General features: G+C 42.1%; 1 protein-coding gene across 5 annotated transcripts in view; it reads left to right on the top strand.

Annotated features, from left to right (window-relative positions):
* LPIN1 (lipin 1) overlaps positions 1-18304 on the top strand; it is a 185305-nt gene that overhangs the window by 123205 nt on the left and 43796 nt on the right. For 4 of the 5 annotated variants that reach the window (XM_063442149.1, XM_063442152.1, XM_063442153.1 and 1 more), the window contains 3 exons: positions 4625-4729; positions 11157-11280; positions 12593-12905. In XM_063442149.1, coding sequence (XP_063298219.1) covers positions 4625-4729; positions 11157-11280; positions 12593-12905 — 542 coding nt within the window. The remainder of the gene's footprint in view (positions 1-4624; positions 4730-11156; positions 11281-12592; positions 12906-18304) is intronic. The other variant, XM_063442150.1, reaches the window with a different exon arrangement.

The raw sequence follows: 18304 nt of genomic DNA, 5'->3' as shown, positions 1-18304 counted from the left end.
ACTTGATTGCATTCTATGAAGAAGTAAGTAGAAGTATAGATCAGGGTGTTGCAGTGGATGTGATCTATTTGTATTTTACCAAGGCGTTTGATACAGTTCCACACAATAGATTAGTGTTCAAACTCAAAGAAATCGGTCTAGATAAAAACTCTTGTTGTTGGGTAGAACTTAAAAATGGAGTACATAGAGTTGTCATCAGGGCTCGAGTCCTGCAGGAACGCGTGGGAACGGCGTTCCTGCACTTTTTTCACAGGAGGAACGCCGTTCCCCCTGCAGGCACTCAGGGGGCGGCAAAAAATGCCGCCCCCAAATGCCCTGTGTTCCCTCTGCTATGGCGGGCGTCTCTCTCTCCCTGTCACACGCGGCGAGGGAGCTGTGTCCTCTCTGCTCCCTCTCGCCGCGCGCCGTTTTCTGATGCAGGGAGCCGGAATATGACGTAATATTCCGGTTCCCTGCATCAGCAGACAACCCACGTGGCGAGAGGGAGCAGAGAGGACACAGCTCCCTCGCCGCGTGTGACAGGGAGAGAGAGCCGCCCGCCTCACTGCAGCCCCACTGGACCCCAGGGAACCATCCATGCCAGCTTTCATAAAAGGTAGGGAGGCTGGGTGGGCAATGTTTATTTTAAAAATAATAATATGTGTATGTCTGTAGTGTATGTGTTTATGTCTGCTAGTGTATGTGTTTATGTCTGCTAGTGTATGTGTTTATGTCTGTTAGTGTATGTGTGTGTGTATGTCTGTTAGTCTATGTATGTGTATGTCTGTTAGTATGTATGTATGTGTGTGTATGTCTGTTAGTATGTATGTGTGTGTATATGTCTGTTAGTCTATGTATGTATGTGTATGTCTGTTAGTCTATGTATGTGTGTGTGTGTGTGTGTCTGTTAGTATGTGTGTTTGTTTGTATGTCTGTTAGTCTATGTATGTGTATGTCTGTTAGTTTATGTCTGTTAGTGCATGTCTGTTAGTGTATGTATGTGTATGTCTGTTAGTCTATGTGTGTGTGTGTATGTCTGTTAGTATGTATGTGTGTGTGTATGTCTGTTAGTCTATGTATGTATGTGTATGTCTGTTAGTCTATGTATGTGTGTGTGTGTGTATGTCTGTTAGTCTATGTATGTGTATGTCTGTTAGTTTATGTCTGTTAGTGCATGTCTGTTAGTGTATGTATGTGTATGTCTGTTAGTCTATGTGTGTGTGTGTGTATGTCTGTTAGTCTATGTATGTATTTGTGTGTAGGTCTGTTAGTCTATGTATGTGTATGTCTGTTAGTTTATGTCTGTTAGTGTATGTGTGTATGTCTGTTAGTGTATGTATGTGTGTGTGTGTATGTCTGTTAGTCTATGTGTGTGTGTATGCATGTTAGTCTATGTATGTATGTGTGTGTAGGTCTGTTAGTCTATGTATGTGTATGTCTGTTAGTTTATGTCTGTTAGTGTATGTGTGTGTTTGTGTCAGTGTGTGTGTGTAGAAGTGTATGTGCGTCTGTTAGTGTATGCATGTGTATGTTTGCGTGTATGTGCTTCTGTTAGTGTATGCACGTGTGTGTGCGTATGAGTGAATGTGCTTCTGTTAGTGTATGCACGTGTGTGTGCGTATGAGTGAATGTGCTTCTGTTAGTGTATGCACGTGTGTGTGTGTATGTGCTTCTGTTAGTGTATGCACGTGTGTGTGTGTATGTGCTTCTGTTAGTGCATGTTTGTGTGTATGTGTTTCTGTAAGTGTATGTTTGTAAGTGTCTGTCAAATCAGTGAGAGTCTGTTTGTCATTTAGTGTGTATGTCTGTCAGTGTGTTTGTGTGTGTCTCTCTGTCAATGAAAGAGTGTTTGTCAGTGATTGTGTGTGTGTGTCAAATCAGTGACGTCTGTGTGTTTGTCACTGAGTGTGTGTGTTACTGTCAGTGTGTATCTGCCAGTGTGGGTGTCTGTCAGAGAGTGTGCTTAAAGGGACACTATAGGCACCCAGACAACTTCAGCTCATTGAAGTAGTCTGGGTGCAGTGTCCCAGTCCCCTTAAACCTGCAAGTGTAATTATTGCTGTTTCTCAGAAACTGCAATAATTACCTTGAGAGGTAACTCCACCTCTAGTGGCTGTCTACCAGACAGCCACTATAGGGACTTTCGGGTGGTTAGGTGACCAAAAGCCGTCTAACTGATGCTGGACGTCCTCACCCTGTGCATAAGGACCATCCAGCATCTGCTAAATACCCATAGGATTTTAACCCCCATCAGTGTCGAGTGGGGGAGGGGAGGACATGAGGGAGGGGGTCACTATAGGGAATTATAGTGCCAGGAAAACAGCTTTGTTTTCCTGGCACTATAGTATTTCTTTAAAAGGAGCAGGAAAAGGTGGAGTCTAAAGAGGAAGGGGTGGGTTCTTAATCAGGAAGCGGTGCACCCTTGACAGGAAGGGGTGGTAAATTTAGATTAGGGGGTGCTCAGGTATAGTCATGCCTAGGGCAGCTCAAAATTAAAATACACCACTGTGTGAGTGTCTGAGTGCATGTGTGTGTCTGTGAGTGCATGTGTGTGCACGCGTTTATATATGCATACGAGTGGGTTTTTTTTTTTTTTTTGGGGGGGGGGAGGAGTTCCCACACTTTTTTTTTCCCAGGACTTGACCCCTGGTTGTCATTAATGGTACATTTTCAAGCTGGACAGAGGTGGCAAGTAGTGTTCCTCAGGGTTCGTTTTGGGACCCCTTCTATATAACATGTTTATAAATTATCTTGAAAAAGCATTAAAAGTCATGTTTCAGTGTTTGCAGGTGACACAAAACTCTGTAAAGTAATACAATGTGAGCAAGATACTACTTTGCTGCAGAGGGATTTAGATAGACTGAGGGTCTGGGCACTTAAATGGCTGATGAAACTTAATATAGAAAAATGCAAAGTTATGCACTTCGGCCTAAAGAATACACAAGCAACGTATATCCTTAATGGAAGCGAATTAGAGATAACCACACACGAGAAGGACTTGGGAATTGTTATAGACAACACACTATGCAACAATGTGCAATGTAAATCAGCAGTGGCTAAGGCCAGTAAGTTATTGTCATGCATGAATAAGGGCTTTAACTCTCAGGATGAAAATATAATTTTGCCTCTTTATAAATCACTGGTAAGACCACATATTGAATACGCTGTGCAATTTTGGGCACCTGTTCTATAGAAGGATATTACGGCACTTGAAAGAGTATAGATGTGGGCTACCAAATTAATAAAAGGAATGGAACATTTTAGCTTTCAGCAAATAAGCTAAGCCATGTACATATGCACAGTTGTACTTAGCTTAGACAGAAAACCGACTTATTTAGGGAAGGCAGGGCGTGGTGCCTGCTGGCCTATAGGTAAAAAGTCAAACTGTTCGAAAATGGCTGACTACTTGCAATGAAGGTACCAGAGCATTCCTTGCATCGTTACCACTACAGGGAGCTGAAGTGGTTTTGGTTCCTGGAGTGTTCGATTCAAGATGGGGCGGGCAACTGAGGGCTCTGATGACACTCAGAGCAATAGAGATCAAAGCAAATACACCTGCTATATGTGGGCATTACGTTTAAAATCCAATACCATTTTATTTAACACACCCTGTTTGACATTGCAAGAAATGAGATACAGTATCATTTCTTTAATATTTCTTTAAATAATGAACAAATAACTGAAAGATAAAAATGGTGCGAACATATATTGTTTTTATTTTTTATTTTTTTATTTCTAAACTGCAATTTATACACAACAATGCTATTTTATCATACATTTACATGCAAGCTCTGCATCCTGTGTTTTAAACAAATTGCATACTGATATATTTTAAAGTAAAAGGTGCTTGGTATTCAGCTGGTTAATTGCTTCTTTAGGGGTTAATGAGTATTTAAGAAAGGAAAAACCTTGTAGCACTTATTTTAATTTCAATGTTACTAGGAATATGCTATTGCTTTCATCCATCTAAGCTTTTGCAGTGCCCACACTATTCATTGTGTCCTTGTCTTCACCATTTTGTAATCCCAAGTTTTCCCCATACTTTATCTGTATTATAATTATCATTATGTTTGCAATGTGTTTACCATTTGTCTAAGATTTAACATAACTTGTTATAGAAATTAAGTACCTTAAAATGATTAGTAAAATTGTTTTACTCTAAAACTATTCAGAACCATTTCTTATTACCGATCTTTAATGGTTTTTTTCATCTGGAAGAACTAAAGCATTGTTGTATCTGGTGCAATAGGTAAAAATGATTGATTAAAAATTGCTGAACCATTTCAGAAATATTAACACAATATAGATCACATCGTGCACTAATTAAAGTTGTTTTAGGTGAGTCGTACAACACAATGGGGTTTTATTTATTAAAGAGGGAATTTTGGACAATTGACAAAGGAATTCTAAATTTTATTCCAAAACAACCAAATTGATAAAAGAAATATACAATAATTTATATTTCCAGCTCTGCTATCATTTTACAAATTCCTTTTTCAATAGTCTCTAGTTCCTACTTTAGTATATAAAACCCAGTATGTATTTCTTTTTGGCAATACATAGGGTTTGTTGGACGCTGTGGACAAACACAACAAAAATGTAATAAATGCTAAAGCACTTTACTTTCTAATTGCATTGTATTTAGTATGTCAATAGAACACAGAGGGCCGTCTCATCATCCTGTTCCACCCGATGGATGTCAATCTAGTTCTTGCCCTCAACAATCTTCTTTCTTCTATGCTTCTTACAGGTAGTCCAGCTATTTTACGTATTTCAATCTAAATGTCCCCCCTTTTTTAATCTTACATTGGTGTCTCCCATTTCAAGTAGCTAATGATACTAATTATTTTAGACAAAGTTGTGGTACTCCTTTCATTTTGCCATTTCATTATAAGAACTAGTATTAGAGATTAACCAGATCCCAAATCATTCATTTTATCTTCATCTCACTAATTTTGTGTGTGTTTTATTTTATTTTTTTGAGTGTATATTTATTCCATTTTTTTTTACTGTCATTCCCTGTTTTACTGTCATACCCATTTAACATTTCATTAATTAATTTATACAGTTACAATGAAAACTCTAAATGCATAATTTATGTTGATATCAACTGTATAAACTATTTAATTGAGAAGGGTGCGTGCTGTTAGTTTTCTTGGTCATTCACAGTTTGGTGAAGCTATGATACCCAGGACATACTTGAAAACGAGAGAAATCTCAATGTATCCTTCTTCCTGGTAAAATATTTTATAAATAAATAAAGCTTTTTGTAGACACAGTTAAACTGTGGAACTGTTTGTGAGAATGACTTAGGCTCCAGATTTAGTGTCTCTTGCAGCACAAAATGTGTTGGGCTATGTACCCAGTGATGCCATTGATTATTGTAGGATGTGGTTATTTGGTGTCTGCTCTTTTTTTTATTTTATTTTTTTTATTTTACTATGGTTGATAATATTTAATTGTTAACCTTTTAGAATTGTAGATTTGATCTTATTTCAAAACTTGCTTCTGGATTATTAATAATGTTTTCTGGCTCAGACGACTTTATTTCAATATAGTGTAGTGCAGCTACCCTGTCCTTTTTAACCCTGCAATACAACGAAAATGCAATTTTTGTAGGAATCCACCTCTAGTGGCTGTCAAGAAGACAGCCACTAGAGGCCTTTACGCTGCACTAATAGATTAAAACTCAGTCACGTCTCATAGGAAAGCACTAAATACAGTGTTTTCCTATAGGGAAGTGTAGATTTGAATGTGGCGCTCGACGTGTATGCTCATCAGGATCCCAATGCTCCTCTGAGTTACTTTAAATTGGACCATTGCCGGAGGAGGCCATGCCTCCTTGATGACCTTGCGGCAGGAGGAGAGCCTCAACTATGGAAAACAGTAAATTGAAAAGGAGTTTTTATTGAAAAGCGTGGCTATATATCACTAGTGACAGAGGCACTATAGCGTTAGGAATGGCACTATAGCGTTAGGAATACAAACCTGTTTTTGAATTATTTAACTTGTGTGCAAGGTGTGTGTGTATGTCTATAGAAAAAAATAAGAAGAAATGGGGCATATTCATGCATTGTAAGCTATGTCTTTTTTAAAAACCACCTAAAAACAGCTTTGTGAAGTTGACACCATGTTTTAAAGCGTTTTTTAAAAATATACAGTTCATTTGTGATGTGTTTGTGCTGAGTTGTGACGCTAAAATGAATGTTGATATTGTGCATTGGATTTGATCAAACCCCACCCACTTTGTATCCAACGTTGTTAAATCTTTAAATATATATATATCATTTGTTTGTGTTATGTGTGTGTACTGTGTCACCGAAATGAACATTTGTGCCGGATTGGTTTTAGAGATATTGTGCATTATATTGTAATATATCCCTCCCACTTTATACCTCATGTTATTAAATGTTAAATACAAATGTGGATTTGTGCCCAAAAATGAATATTTATACCTTTTTGGTTTTGGAGTTAATAAGAATTATATGTTATCAATTACACCCCATGTAATTAAATCTTACATACAACTAAATGATTTATTTGTGCTCTGTTTGAGCTAATTTGTGCCCCCAAAAAAGGAATTCTTGTGCCGGTATAGTGGATTTTGCACATTATATTTTTGTTTTTGTGACCTCAATCTCTATCTACTTTGATCCTCATGTAATTAAATTGTGAAGAAAAATAGACAATTAGCTTGTGCTGATTTGTGCCACAAAAACAAAAATAATGGCAATTTGATTTCAGAATGTGCCCAGTTTGCCTAGTTTTCCATTTTTTTTTTTTGCTGATTGTGTAGTTTTAGCTTCTGAGATATTACACATATTTTAGCCATGTAGTCTCAGTCTCCATTTTACCCTTATTTACTTTTATTATCTTTTCTTCCTTGCACCAGATCTTAATACCTGGTGCAGACATTTTGTTTTAGTGGGATTTTTTTGACTGATGGATTGTGGGTATATTAGCTCACCAACTGAAATGGTACTCTTCTTAAGCCCCGCCGATTGCCAACATTTGCCAAAGTTCACGCTCCTCATTGCGAAAAAGTAGTCCCTATATTTTTTCATGTATAACTAAAAAAATAAAAGAAATTTTCAGAAAAATAAAAAAAAAGAGAAATAGAATGATTAAAAAGGATTAATTGAAAAGTAAAACCTGCAAAGTGACAAAGTCCCTTTAAGCTTTATTAGTGCCTTTCCCCACTTTAGGTGTACAGTGGTTCTAGTGCCCGGTACAAGGGGGGGGGGGGGGGGAATTACAAAATGAAAATCTAGGCTGAATATAGCACGGAACAATGAAAAATGTTTTTGCTCATTAAACCCCTCTGGGATACGTCTCACACTCCCCTGCAGTTGTGTGTAATGGCCAGCAGATGGCGCGGTTCTGAGCATATGACTGGATATATTCAAGGCTCCATTTTGAATTTCAGGGGAGTTCAGAGCGGGATAGAGGAAGTTCACAACATGGGGTGGAAAGTGGGCGGTGTTTGATAACATATAATGTACACTATCTCCAAAACCAATCTGGGACAAATGTTAATATTGGCTGCACAGATCAGCACAAATTAGCACAAACGAATGGTATATTTGTCATTAAGATTTAATAACATGGTGGTAATGTATCATCCTATTTAGACACAGGTGATGAATCACCTTTGTGGGGAGGAGGGCTGCATCTGTGTGACCTTAAAATGACACTACAAGACCGCATCATGCAAAGGCCATCCTTATATTGTTGCATGATTTTAAATGCATGCTTTTCCCTTCGTTCATATGCGCTGTCTTCCATTTTGAAAAGATAATTGTGAGACAATTTAAAGTAACACCAACTTTTTATACCAGCCCCTGTTACATGTGATGTTGTAGGATACATGCAGTTCTACAATAACTTTCTTTTTAGAATGTTACAAAAGTGCTAATCTTGCCATAATAGTGTACAGTATATCTCATGATGCTTTAGGTCGGCCTTCAGAGCTACTCCTGCAAAACAGCTGCAGCCAGCCTAGTTTATATTTGAATGAAGGATATGCTGCAAGCAGTTGTAATATACATGAGGCAGGCCTAACCAACAGTCCCGCCTTTCGGTGAAACAGTTGTGATTTTGGAGTCCTGTCCCACTTCATTAGATACACTTGGACTCTGCAGTAGGACCATGCCTTCAGTCGCGCTCCCTCCATGGTCCTGAAGTTCACATCCATTTCCATGAAGAAGCATGGGGCATGTATACTAGTGGACTGTCTCCACTAGTATACATGTAATCAAGGAAATGAAGCGTAGCAAGTACTGACCAAAGGAAGGTTTTGACCCACCAAACTTGCTATACAATTCAAATAGAAAATTGGCCCAAAACCAATCCTAATGTCAACATGAATTAATTTACTGATAACTTAAATTTTTTCTGCTGATTTATTAATATGAAAGCCAGTTTTGGAATCCGTATTCCGTATTCCAAGATTGTCTGCTGTTTGAATATGAAAATGTGGTTGGATTTTTTTTTTCAAATTATTGTTTAACAGAGTAGATGCACCACTTACTTAACAGGTCTGTCACCGTACAAACTCTGCACTGTAAAATCTGTAGACATTCTGAACATCATGGCAATGTAGCTCACAAACACGAGGGGTGCCAAGGTTAGACAACAGGGCCATAAATCCTTAATTATTTTGCTTCAGAAGTTTGACAATTTAGCAGTCCAGCCTATTAATGGTAAAATGTTAAGTCTTGTCCCATGTAATACTTGGGCACTCGCCTCTGCACACTGTAATGTAAGGAATTGTAGAAAATAAGTATATCTTTAGAAAGATTGAATTTTGGTGTGATCTCACCAGAGGAACTTCATCAACTTAACCTCAAATTCAAATGATTTAATCTTCAGTCCAGCAGTTTATTTGCATGTAAGGATAAGCTGATGAACTCATAGTTGCCATATTTAACTCCTTATTATTAACTATCCGGACACATGTACAACGTACAGACAATTCTCCATATTCTGCAGTCTGAACACCCGTCTCCCTATTTAGGTAACAGATTCACTTAAAAAAAAAGAATAAAACCCCTCACAGATAACATCTCATAGTGAATGTTAGATTCAAGCAATTATTTTGTATTGCATTCTAAATTGGTAGCAAAGGCCAATGCGGGTGCTGAGTCAGGTATTGATTACCTACCTAAAGTAGAGATTAAGTTCCAAATTGAAACTCGCTCAATCTGGACTTTTTGACTTCTAGAAAATAACTTATAAAATATTGGGTTAAAAAACACAGTAACAATATGTTTCTATAAGTCAGATTGATGTCGCATAAGCTGTTATAGGTATTCACAATCACAATATTCTAATAATTAGAATTATACTTTAATTATTCATTTGTAAACAGAATCATTCTTTATATTTAAATAAAAAAAGAAAAAATAATGTTAAATTAGTTGAGCTGTAAAGTATGGCATTTCTGTATTCCCCTAATGCACTCGTAGGCATGCTAATGCTCTTCAACTGCAGACTTTTCAAGTCATGGTGTGACCACGAATTTTCCTCAGACCTGATCACCCGACAGAGTAAGTCTTTTACCCGGTGTTGGCATACCTTCCAAATGTTCCAATTTAGGCAGGACAGACCTTATTTCAGTTGTGTCACTGGCATGGCCCTCTAGGCCGAGCCAGATTAAGATTGTCCAGGCAGGGCCCCAGGCAAGATGCCAGATTGGGACCCCCTTCTTATGCCTCGGGGTCTGTTCTGTTTATGGTGGTGGCTGAGTGTCAAGTGTGATGGCTCTCAACTGTTGTATGTGTGTGAAGGAGAATAACAGGTTTATTTTCTAAAGTGAATTTAAAATTTAAGGTCAAAATTGCTGAAATGGAAAAATTCTCTAAGTGAGATATGCATTCGGTTGGGCACTCTGGCCTTAAATTTTAAATTCCTTTCAATTCTTGCTTTAGTAAACAACCATGTGATTGTTGTGTGTGTGTGTGTGTGTGTGTGTGTGGAAGAGGATGAAAGCTGTATGTGGGGGGAGCTGAGTGTGTCAGTATGTGGTGCTGGTTGAGTATTGAGTATGTGTGTTGGCAGTATTTTGTATGTGTAAGGAAGTCTCTGTACTGTGTGTACACGTATTGTTGCATTTCAAGCAGTGTGTGTATGAGTATATTTTTTTCAAAGCCATATCTCTCCACTTGTGTTTCAATTCCACCACAGTATTCCCTTTTTTGCCAATCTTTTTTTTTCCTCTCCTGTCTCCCTATTCTATTCCACATCCACTTATCTGTTCAAATCAGTCTCACTCTTATAATTAGCCTCCATATAAGTACCTGCATGTCTGGGGCGCTGGATGTGATATCCAGGAGACATTAATTCATGCAAAGTCTACAGCAGTCCTCAACTTATGCGCAGATATACCCAGCACATTGTCCAACATGCTAGCTTGTATTCCACTCATGATGCCACCCATCCCTTCCCTCTACTGATTTCAGGCCTGCCAGAATTGTCTGGTCTGCAAGTGGTAACGAATCTGCAAACTCCCATGATTTGTTACCAGCCTGCGCACCGTAAAAAAAGTTACGAGACTTAGATGGTAGTTGCAGCAAGTCAAAAGCCAGGCATACTTAGGTTAACCTAGTGTATTAATGCCTTCCTCATTGACTTTACCATTTATATATTTTTAATTATCAAATGTGTTGCACACATATATGAGTGTATAGATTGTGTTTAAAGAAAGTCTAAATATATTACCATTTTTTAGGTTACTAGATGTTGAACATTGGTGTTATGGAACTAATAACCTCTTGCCTTTCAGCGGCTAATCAAACTACTAAGACTCAAATAGCATAACAAACCTTATGATATATGAAGTGTACCATGTGCCAGTCATGCCATTTATGTGTCTGCAGTGGGGGCAGACAAATGTGAATTATGGATCACATTCCATCTGTGTCCAAAATATGCAATGTTGTACGGTGTGATATAGAAATGAAAATCAATTTTTGACTAATAACTTAAAAAAAATGCAGTTGGATTAGGTATACATCTAAAACTGCTTATGTAGATTTTTTTTTAAATTTATTTACATAATCCTGTTTTAAAACAAAACAAAAAAACTGTTTATGGGACAACACAATGGTTCCACTTTAATTGTTATTTATAATATTAATTTTCTTATTCTATTTTTTCCTTTTTTTTTTTTTTTTTAGTCCACCGGGCTCCCGTCCCTCCACTCCGAAAAGTGACTCGGAGTTGGTCAGCAAATCTTCAGACAGAGAGGCTAATGATATTCCCATGCACTGGGCCTGGGGAGAGCTGCCTCAAGCTAAAAAGGTAAGAACTGTCTTTTATGTTGGATTAATGGTACCTAGAGGGCTAGATTTCCCACAAGGCCTCGAAGGCCGGCGGAGATTTATCAACCTGCAACTATACCCCAATACCTACAACAATCCCTTGGTCACATAGCTTTTCCCATGCTGTGTCCCAGCCTATGAAGTGTGGTGTAGAAGCCAGGAGGTGGAGCAATCCCTGCTATACTGCCCTGGTGGTGGAACTTGAAAAATATATTGGTTACGGAGGGGCTGAGCACGGCTGCTCTCTCCTTCAGGCTCCTACACTCACTGTGTGGTTTGGAGGTTGCTGTGACAGAGCCAGCTCCACTGACACAACGTTTGCAATGTGCCAACCTCTGGGCAATCTTCTGTCTGCCTCCTCCATGCTATGGAGTTACCCAGAACACCCACAGATTAACCCTTCAGCTACTTGCCTTCTCTCACCTACATATTAACCCCCACAGACTCTTGCTCTCTCCCAGCTACATAATAACTCCCTATAGCTACCTGCCTTCTCCCCCCCAAGCGTATTGCCACCTCCTACATGTTACCCCCCCAGGTACCTGCCTTCTCTCATCTACACATGAACCCTCGGCTACTTGTCTTCTCCCACCTACAAAAAAGAAAAAGCAGGGCATGAAAATGTAAAAATGGGGCAAGTTACAAAAGTAAAACTTTAATCTGTGCATTGTACCAGCATCAAATATAATATATTTACACATCAATTCACAAAATGCCCAGTGCATAGTGAGTTTGTCAGCAGACAATTTGTAATCTATTAAAAATATATAAACCTGTAGGTCATCTAGTGCCACTATAGTGTCAAAATAAATTAATCTTGTTTTGTAGAAAATTAGGAAATGTCAGTGTGCAAAATACAAGGTTATTCACTAAAGTGAAAATTGTCAGGGATTCAAAGTGAATTTTACTTTTAAGGCCAAAATAGGGAAAATGGTAAAATTCTCCAAATCAGTCCGGCTACTTTGGCTTTAAATTTTAAATTCACTTTGAATTCCCAACAATTTTCACTTTTGTGAATAACACTATGAACATTTATGACACCTTGTTAAAAGAGACAGACAGAATGTTCCCTGAAATGTGGAAATTCTAAATCTGTTATGTTTTCAATTTGGCTGTTCCTTTCTAAAATGTGAAAGTCACTTAGAATCGCTTTGATTTCAACCAACTGATAGTGATCTTGAGAATATGTTTCCAAAGCATCTACAGGGCAAAGATGAACCATTACTGATATTGACTGCTTGCAACGCTTGAAACCTACAGAGCATTGATATACATCTTCTTTACGTTTACAGTCCTCTCCACATAAATCTAAGGAACCTACGGTTTTGAACATAAATCTCTCGGAAAGCACACACTTCAGGATCATCCCAAGCTCTCCTGATGATGTCAAAGTGTTAGTTCCAGAACCTGTTCTAGACCTGCCTGCTGCAGCGATTGTAGAGGATGTTGGTCCTGATTCTGTCCTGACTTACACGGGTGAGCCAGATGTTGGGACTCTGGGAGCAGCTGCACCTGCTCTTCTCACAGATGAAGACAACAGCCCCACAACCAGCGGTTGTAGCCAGCCGCCGTTTGGCAAAACTGACTCGCCATCAAAGAAAAAAGGTAAGTGTGCTTGTTAATTGACAGCAGCTCTGCAGACGTTGTAACTCAGAACTAATTTAAAAAAAAAATGCACTAGTATAGCAAGCGATAATGCTCATGGTAGAAGAATACCAATAAAATGTACTGATCCAGAATTCTAAAGCTTTGTAACCTAAATGTAGATAACAATTGGCCATTGGGGTTGCATTAAGTTCAGGCATTGTGCAAATTACTGTAATGTAAATCCCCCAAAAACCTTGCATTTTCAGCTTAGTGATTGCATATCTTTGTATTGCACACTGGATTGGGGTGAATGGATCGCTTTTATTTTCATGTTGCTCTCAATAGCGTAATTTATGAAAAACTATTTTATTTTTTTGGAGTCACAGGTAACTAATGGAACCCAAAGTGAACAGATTCAACAATAACACATTGCTTCTGCAAGCAAAATATTTTCTCAGGCAGCTGATGTAACCTGCTACTGGGACTTTTATCATCACTTATCATCCATTCATTAACAGGCACTTTACATTAATGTCCATTTGGGAATCACTTAAAACAACAAAAAAGTACCAAATCTGAACAACATCCTCAGACCAATTTTCTAAAGCCACTTTAATTGTGCCTTTATTATTTCATTTCACTACATTTTACAAATGATAGACCTTAAAGTGGAAGTAACGTTACTTTGCAAATCCTAGTTCCCCTGTGTGCTTACTTTAAATCACAATTGTGCATAACTTGGATAACCATCTATTTTAAACTAGTTTCCAACCCTCAAAGAAAAAGCTATAAAGTGAAGTGAAAAAAACAAACAAACAAACAAACAATATATCTGCTGTAGACCAATGATGGCTAACTGGGGAACCCCACCTCATTTTAAACTTGGGAAATGTAGCTACAGAAATGCTGCATGTTTGCATGCGCTGTCAGACATACCTTCAGTAGGGGTTAATTTAACTTGCATAGCAACCATACATGCCTTTTTAAATGATAAAAACTATTTTAAAAAAATAAAATAATAATTGTTACACTAATCTCACATTCGGATTCCTAACGCTATAGTGTTCCTTTCACAGACGTGAAGAAGGCTCTGCTAAAATGTTCTTACAATCTATGAGAGTGACACATAGTAACGGCGTAGCAGGCACTCAGTGTAAAGCCGCAGGCAAATTTAATGAAACAAAAAGGCAGCAACGTTTTGACCTTCTAAGAGGTCTTTTTCAGCTTGAGAAAGACCTCTTAGAACAGTGATGGCGAACCTTTTTGAGCCCGAGTGCCCAAACCGCAATACATGCCAACTTTTGTTTCCTCAAAGTGCCAACACGGCAATTAAACCTGAATACTGATGTTTAAATTTAGAAAAAACAATTCGTACAGTTGTCCGAACTAATTAACAACTTTTGTTTTAAAAGACGAACAATACAGAGAGTTCAATGATACAAATTTTAAATAAGGATATAAATAGATACATGTAAGCTTATATTTATTAGTATCTCCAACAAATGCAATACATACACAAACACACACAGACTGCTGAATACATACACAGACAGACTGCTAAATACATACACACACAGACTGCTGAATACACACACACAGTCTGCTGAATACACACATACAGACTGCTGAATACACACACACAGACTGCTGAATACTCACACACAGACTGCTGAATACACACACACAGACTGCTGAATACACACACACAGACTGCTGAATGCATATACACAGACTGCTGAATGCATACACACAAACAGACTGCTGAATACATACACACACAGTCCGCTAAATACACACACACACACACACACAGTCCACTGAATACACACACTGCTGAGTACACACAGACTGCTGGACACACACACAGACTGCTGGACACACACACACACAGACTAATGAACACACACACACACACAGACTGCTGAATACACATACACACAGACTGCTGAATATATACATATGTGTGTGTTGGGGGTAGGGGTGCTGTGTGTGTGGGTGTGTGTGTGTGTGTGTGTGTGTGTGAGAGGGGGGTAGGGGTGCTGTGTGTGTGTTGTGGGGGTAGGGGTGCTGTGCTGTGTGGGGGGCAGGGGTGCTGGGCAGGGGTTAGGGTGCTGTGCTGTGGGGGTAGGAGTGCTGTGTGTGTGTGTGTTGGGGGTAGGGGTGCTGTGTGTGTAGGGGTGTGTGTGTGTGTGTGGGGGTAGCGGTGCTGTGTGTGTGTGTTGGGGGTAGGGGTGCTGTGTGTGGGGCGGGTAGGGGTACTGTGTGTGGGGGTAGGGGTGCTCTGTGTGGGTAGGGGTGCTCTATGTGGGTAGGGGTGCTCTGTGTGGGTAGGGGGTAGGTGTGCTGTGTGGGGGGTAGGGGTGCTGTGTGTGGGTAGGGGTGCTGTGTGTGGGTAGGGGTGCTCTGTGTGGGTAGGGGTACTGTGTGGGGGGAAGGGGTGCTCTGTGTGGGTAGGGGTGCTGTGCTGTGTGGGGGGATAGGGGTGCTGGTCTGTGGGGGGTAGGGGTGCTGTGTGTGTGTTGGGGTAGGAGTGCTTTGTGTGGGGGAAGGTAGGGGTGCTGTGCAGTGTGGGGGTAGGGGTGCTGGGTGGGGGTAAGGGTGCTGGGCTGTGGGGGGTAGGGGTGCTGTGTGTGTGTTGGGGTAGGGGTGCTGTGTGTGTGTGTGTGTGGGGGGGGGGTAGGGGTGCTGTGTGTGTGTTGTGGGGGTAGGGGTGCTGTGCTGTGTGGGGGGCGGGGGTAAGGGTGCTATGTTGTGGAAGGGAGGGGTGCTGTGTGTGTGTTCGGGGAGGGGTGCTGTGTGTGTTGGGGGTAGGGGTGCTGTGTGTGTGTGGGTGTGTGTGTGGGGGGGTAGGGGTGCTTTGTGTGTGTTGTGGGGGTAGGGGTGCTGTGCTGTGTGCGGGGCAGGGGTAAGGGTGCTGTGCTGTGGGGGGTAGGGGTGCTGTGTGTGTGTTGGGGGTAGGGGTGCTGTGCTGTGTGGGGGGCAGGGGTGCTGGGCAGGGGTTAGGGTGCTGTGCTGTGGGGGTAGGAGTGCTGTGTGTGTGTGTGTTGGGGGTAGGGGTGCTGTGTGTGTAGGGGTGTGTGTGTGTGTGTGGGGGTAGCGGTGCTGTGTGTGTGTGTTGGGGGTAGGGGTGCTGTGTGTGGGGCGGGTAGGGGTACTGTGTGTGGGGGTAGGGGTGCTCTGTGTGGGTAGGGGTGCTCTATGTGGGTAGGGGTGCTCTGTGTGGGTAGGGGGTAGGTGTGCTGTGTGGGGGGTAGGGGTGCTGTGTGTGGGTAGGGGTGCTGTGTGTGGGTAGGGGTGCTCTGTGTGGGTAGGGGTACTGTGTGGGGGGAAGGGGTGCTCTGTGTGGGTAGGGGTGCTGTGCTGTGTGGGGGGATAGGGGTGCTGGTCTGTGGGGGGTAGGGGTGCTGTGTGTGTGTTGGGGTAGGAGTGCTTTGTGTGGGGGAAGGTAGGGGTGCTGTGCAGTGTGGGGGTAGGGGTGCTGGGTGGGGGTAAGGGTGCTGGGCTGTGGGGGGTAGGGGTGCTGTGTGTGTGTTGGGGTAGGGGTGCTGTGTGTGTGTGTGTGTGTGTGGGGGGGGTAGGGGTGCTGTGTGTGTGTTGTGGGGGTAGGGGTGCTGTGCTGTGTGGGGGGCGGGGGTAAGGGTGCTATGTTGTGGAAGGGAGGGGTGCTGTGTGTGTGTTCGGGGAGGGGTGCTGTGTGTGTTGGGGGTAGGGGTGCTGTGTGTGTGTGGGTGTGTGTGTGGGGGGGTAGGGGTGCTTTGTGTGTGTTGTGGGGGTAGGGGTGCTGTGCTGTGTGCGGGGCAGGGGTAAGGGTGCTGTGCTGTGGGGGGTAGGGGTGCTGTGTGTGTGTTGGGGGTAGGGGTGCTGTGTGTGTAGGGGTGAGGGTGTGTGTTGGGGGGGTAGTGATGCTGTGTGTGGGGCGGGTAGGGGTACTGTGTGTGGGTAGGGGTACTGTGTGGGTAGGGGTAGGGGTGCTCTGTGTGGGTATGGGGTATGGATGCTGTGCTGTGTGGGGGATAGGGGTGCTCTGTATGGGTAGGGGTGCTGTGTGGGTAGGGGGCAGGGGTGCTCTTTGTGGGTAGGGGTACTGTGTGGGGGGAAGGGGTGCTCTGTGTGGGTAGGGGTGCTGTGCTGTGTGGGGAGATAGGGGTGCTCTGTGTGGGTAGGGGTGCTGTGCTGTGTGGGGGGGTAGGGTGCTCTGTGTGGGTAGGGGGTAGGGGTGCTCTGTGTGTGTAGGGGGTAGGGGTGCTCTGTGTGTGTAGGGGGTAGGGGTGCTCTGTGTGGGTAGGGGGTAGGGGTGCTGTGCTGTGTGGGGGGTAGGGGTGCTCTGTGTGGGTAGGGGGTAGGGGTGCTTTGCTGTGTGGGGGGTAGCAGTGCTGTGCTGTGTGGGGGGTAGTGGTGCTCTGTGTGGGTAGTGGTGCTGTGTGTGGGTTTAAAAAAAAAGGTGTGCTTAATCTGTATCCCCCCTCCCTCCTGCTTACCTTTAATTAAGAAGGGGGGGACACAGCCATCCCTGGTGGTCCAGTGGTGGTAAGTACTGCTTCTGGGTCGGGAGGCAGGGATCTATGAAGCAGCTCCCCTGTCCTCCCGCGCGACACTGTGTGGAGCGTTGCCATGGTAACGCGCGGCAACGCTCCACACAGTATTGCGCGGGAGGACAGGGGAGCTGCTTCACAGATCCTTCCCCCTGCCTCCCGACACGAAGCAGAGTAGGCGCCTGCCGTTTTGGGCAGGCAGGTGCCTACTCTGCATTGTTGGCGAAACTATGGCTGCATGCCCACAGAAAGGGCACGGCGTGCCAACTTTGGCACGCGTGGCATAGGTTCGCCATCACTGTCTTAGAAGGTCGAAACGTTGCTGCCTTTTTGTTTCATTAAATCTGCCTGCCGCATTACACTCATAGTGCTTGAGAATTTCTTTGCTGCCTTAACGTGTTGGGTTTGCTGGTCCTGTTCCGAAGCACTGGTGGCTGCTGGGATTGAGTGCGGTTCCTATAATCACCGTTGCAGTGTGCAAGAATGTGCAAAATATATAAAGATTATGATATGACATGGGATTCATTCTGCAGCACTGTTGATGGGGATACGGTCATTTTGAACTAATTAATGTAACCCTTATAATGTGCTCCCACACATGACCGGTAAAAAAATATTGTTACTTGTTAAGGGCGTTGCTTTTCAAGTGGACCTGCAATCTATAGCTTATATGGAATGTAAGTTTCAGGGAGGCATGTCAATTGAATGGATATATTATGATAGCACCATTGCCGGGGAATGCACAGATTAAAACAAATACTTTCCTGATTATTGCTTCCTCCATCTCCAAGATGGCCACGTCAGTGGGTACAATATTTCGAAAATATTTTATTGTCTAAAATTTGTCCCTGCTTTTTTCTTCACTTTCATATCAGAAAGTGTAGT

Source organism: Pelobates fuscus, chromosome 2 (genome assembly GCF_036172605.1).
Source record: "Pelobates fuscus isolate aPelFus1 chromosome 2, aPelFus1.pri, whole genome shotgun sequence".
Lineage (NCBI taxonomy): Eukaryota > Metazoa > Chordata > Amphibia > Anura > Pelobatidae > Pelobates > Pelobates fuscus.
The sequence above is the reverse complement of the archived record's forward strand: the minus strand, read 5'-3'. Positions and strand labels throughout refer to the sequence as shown.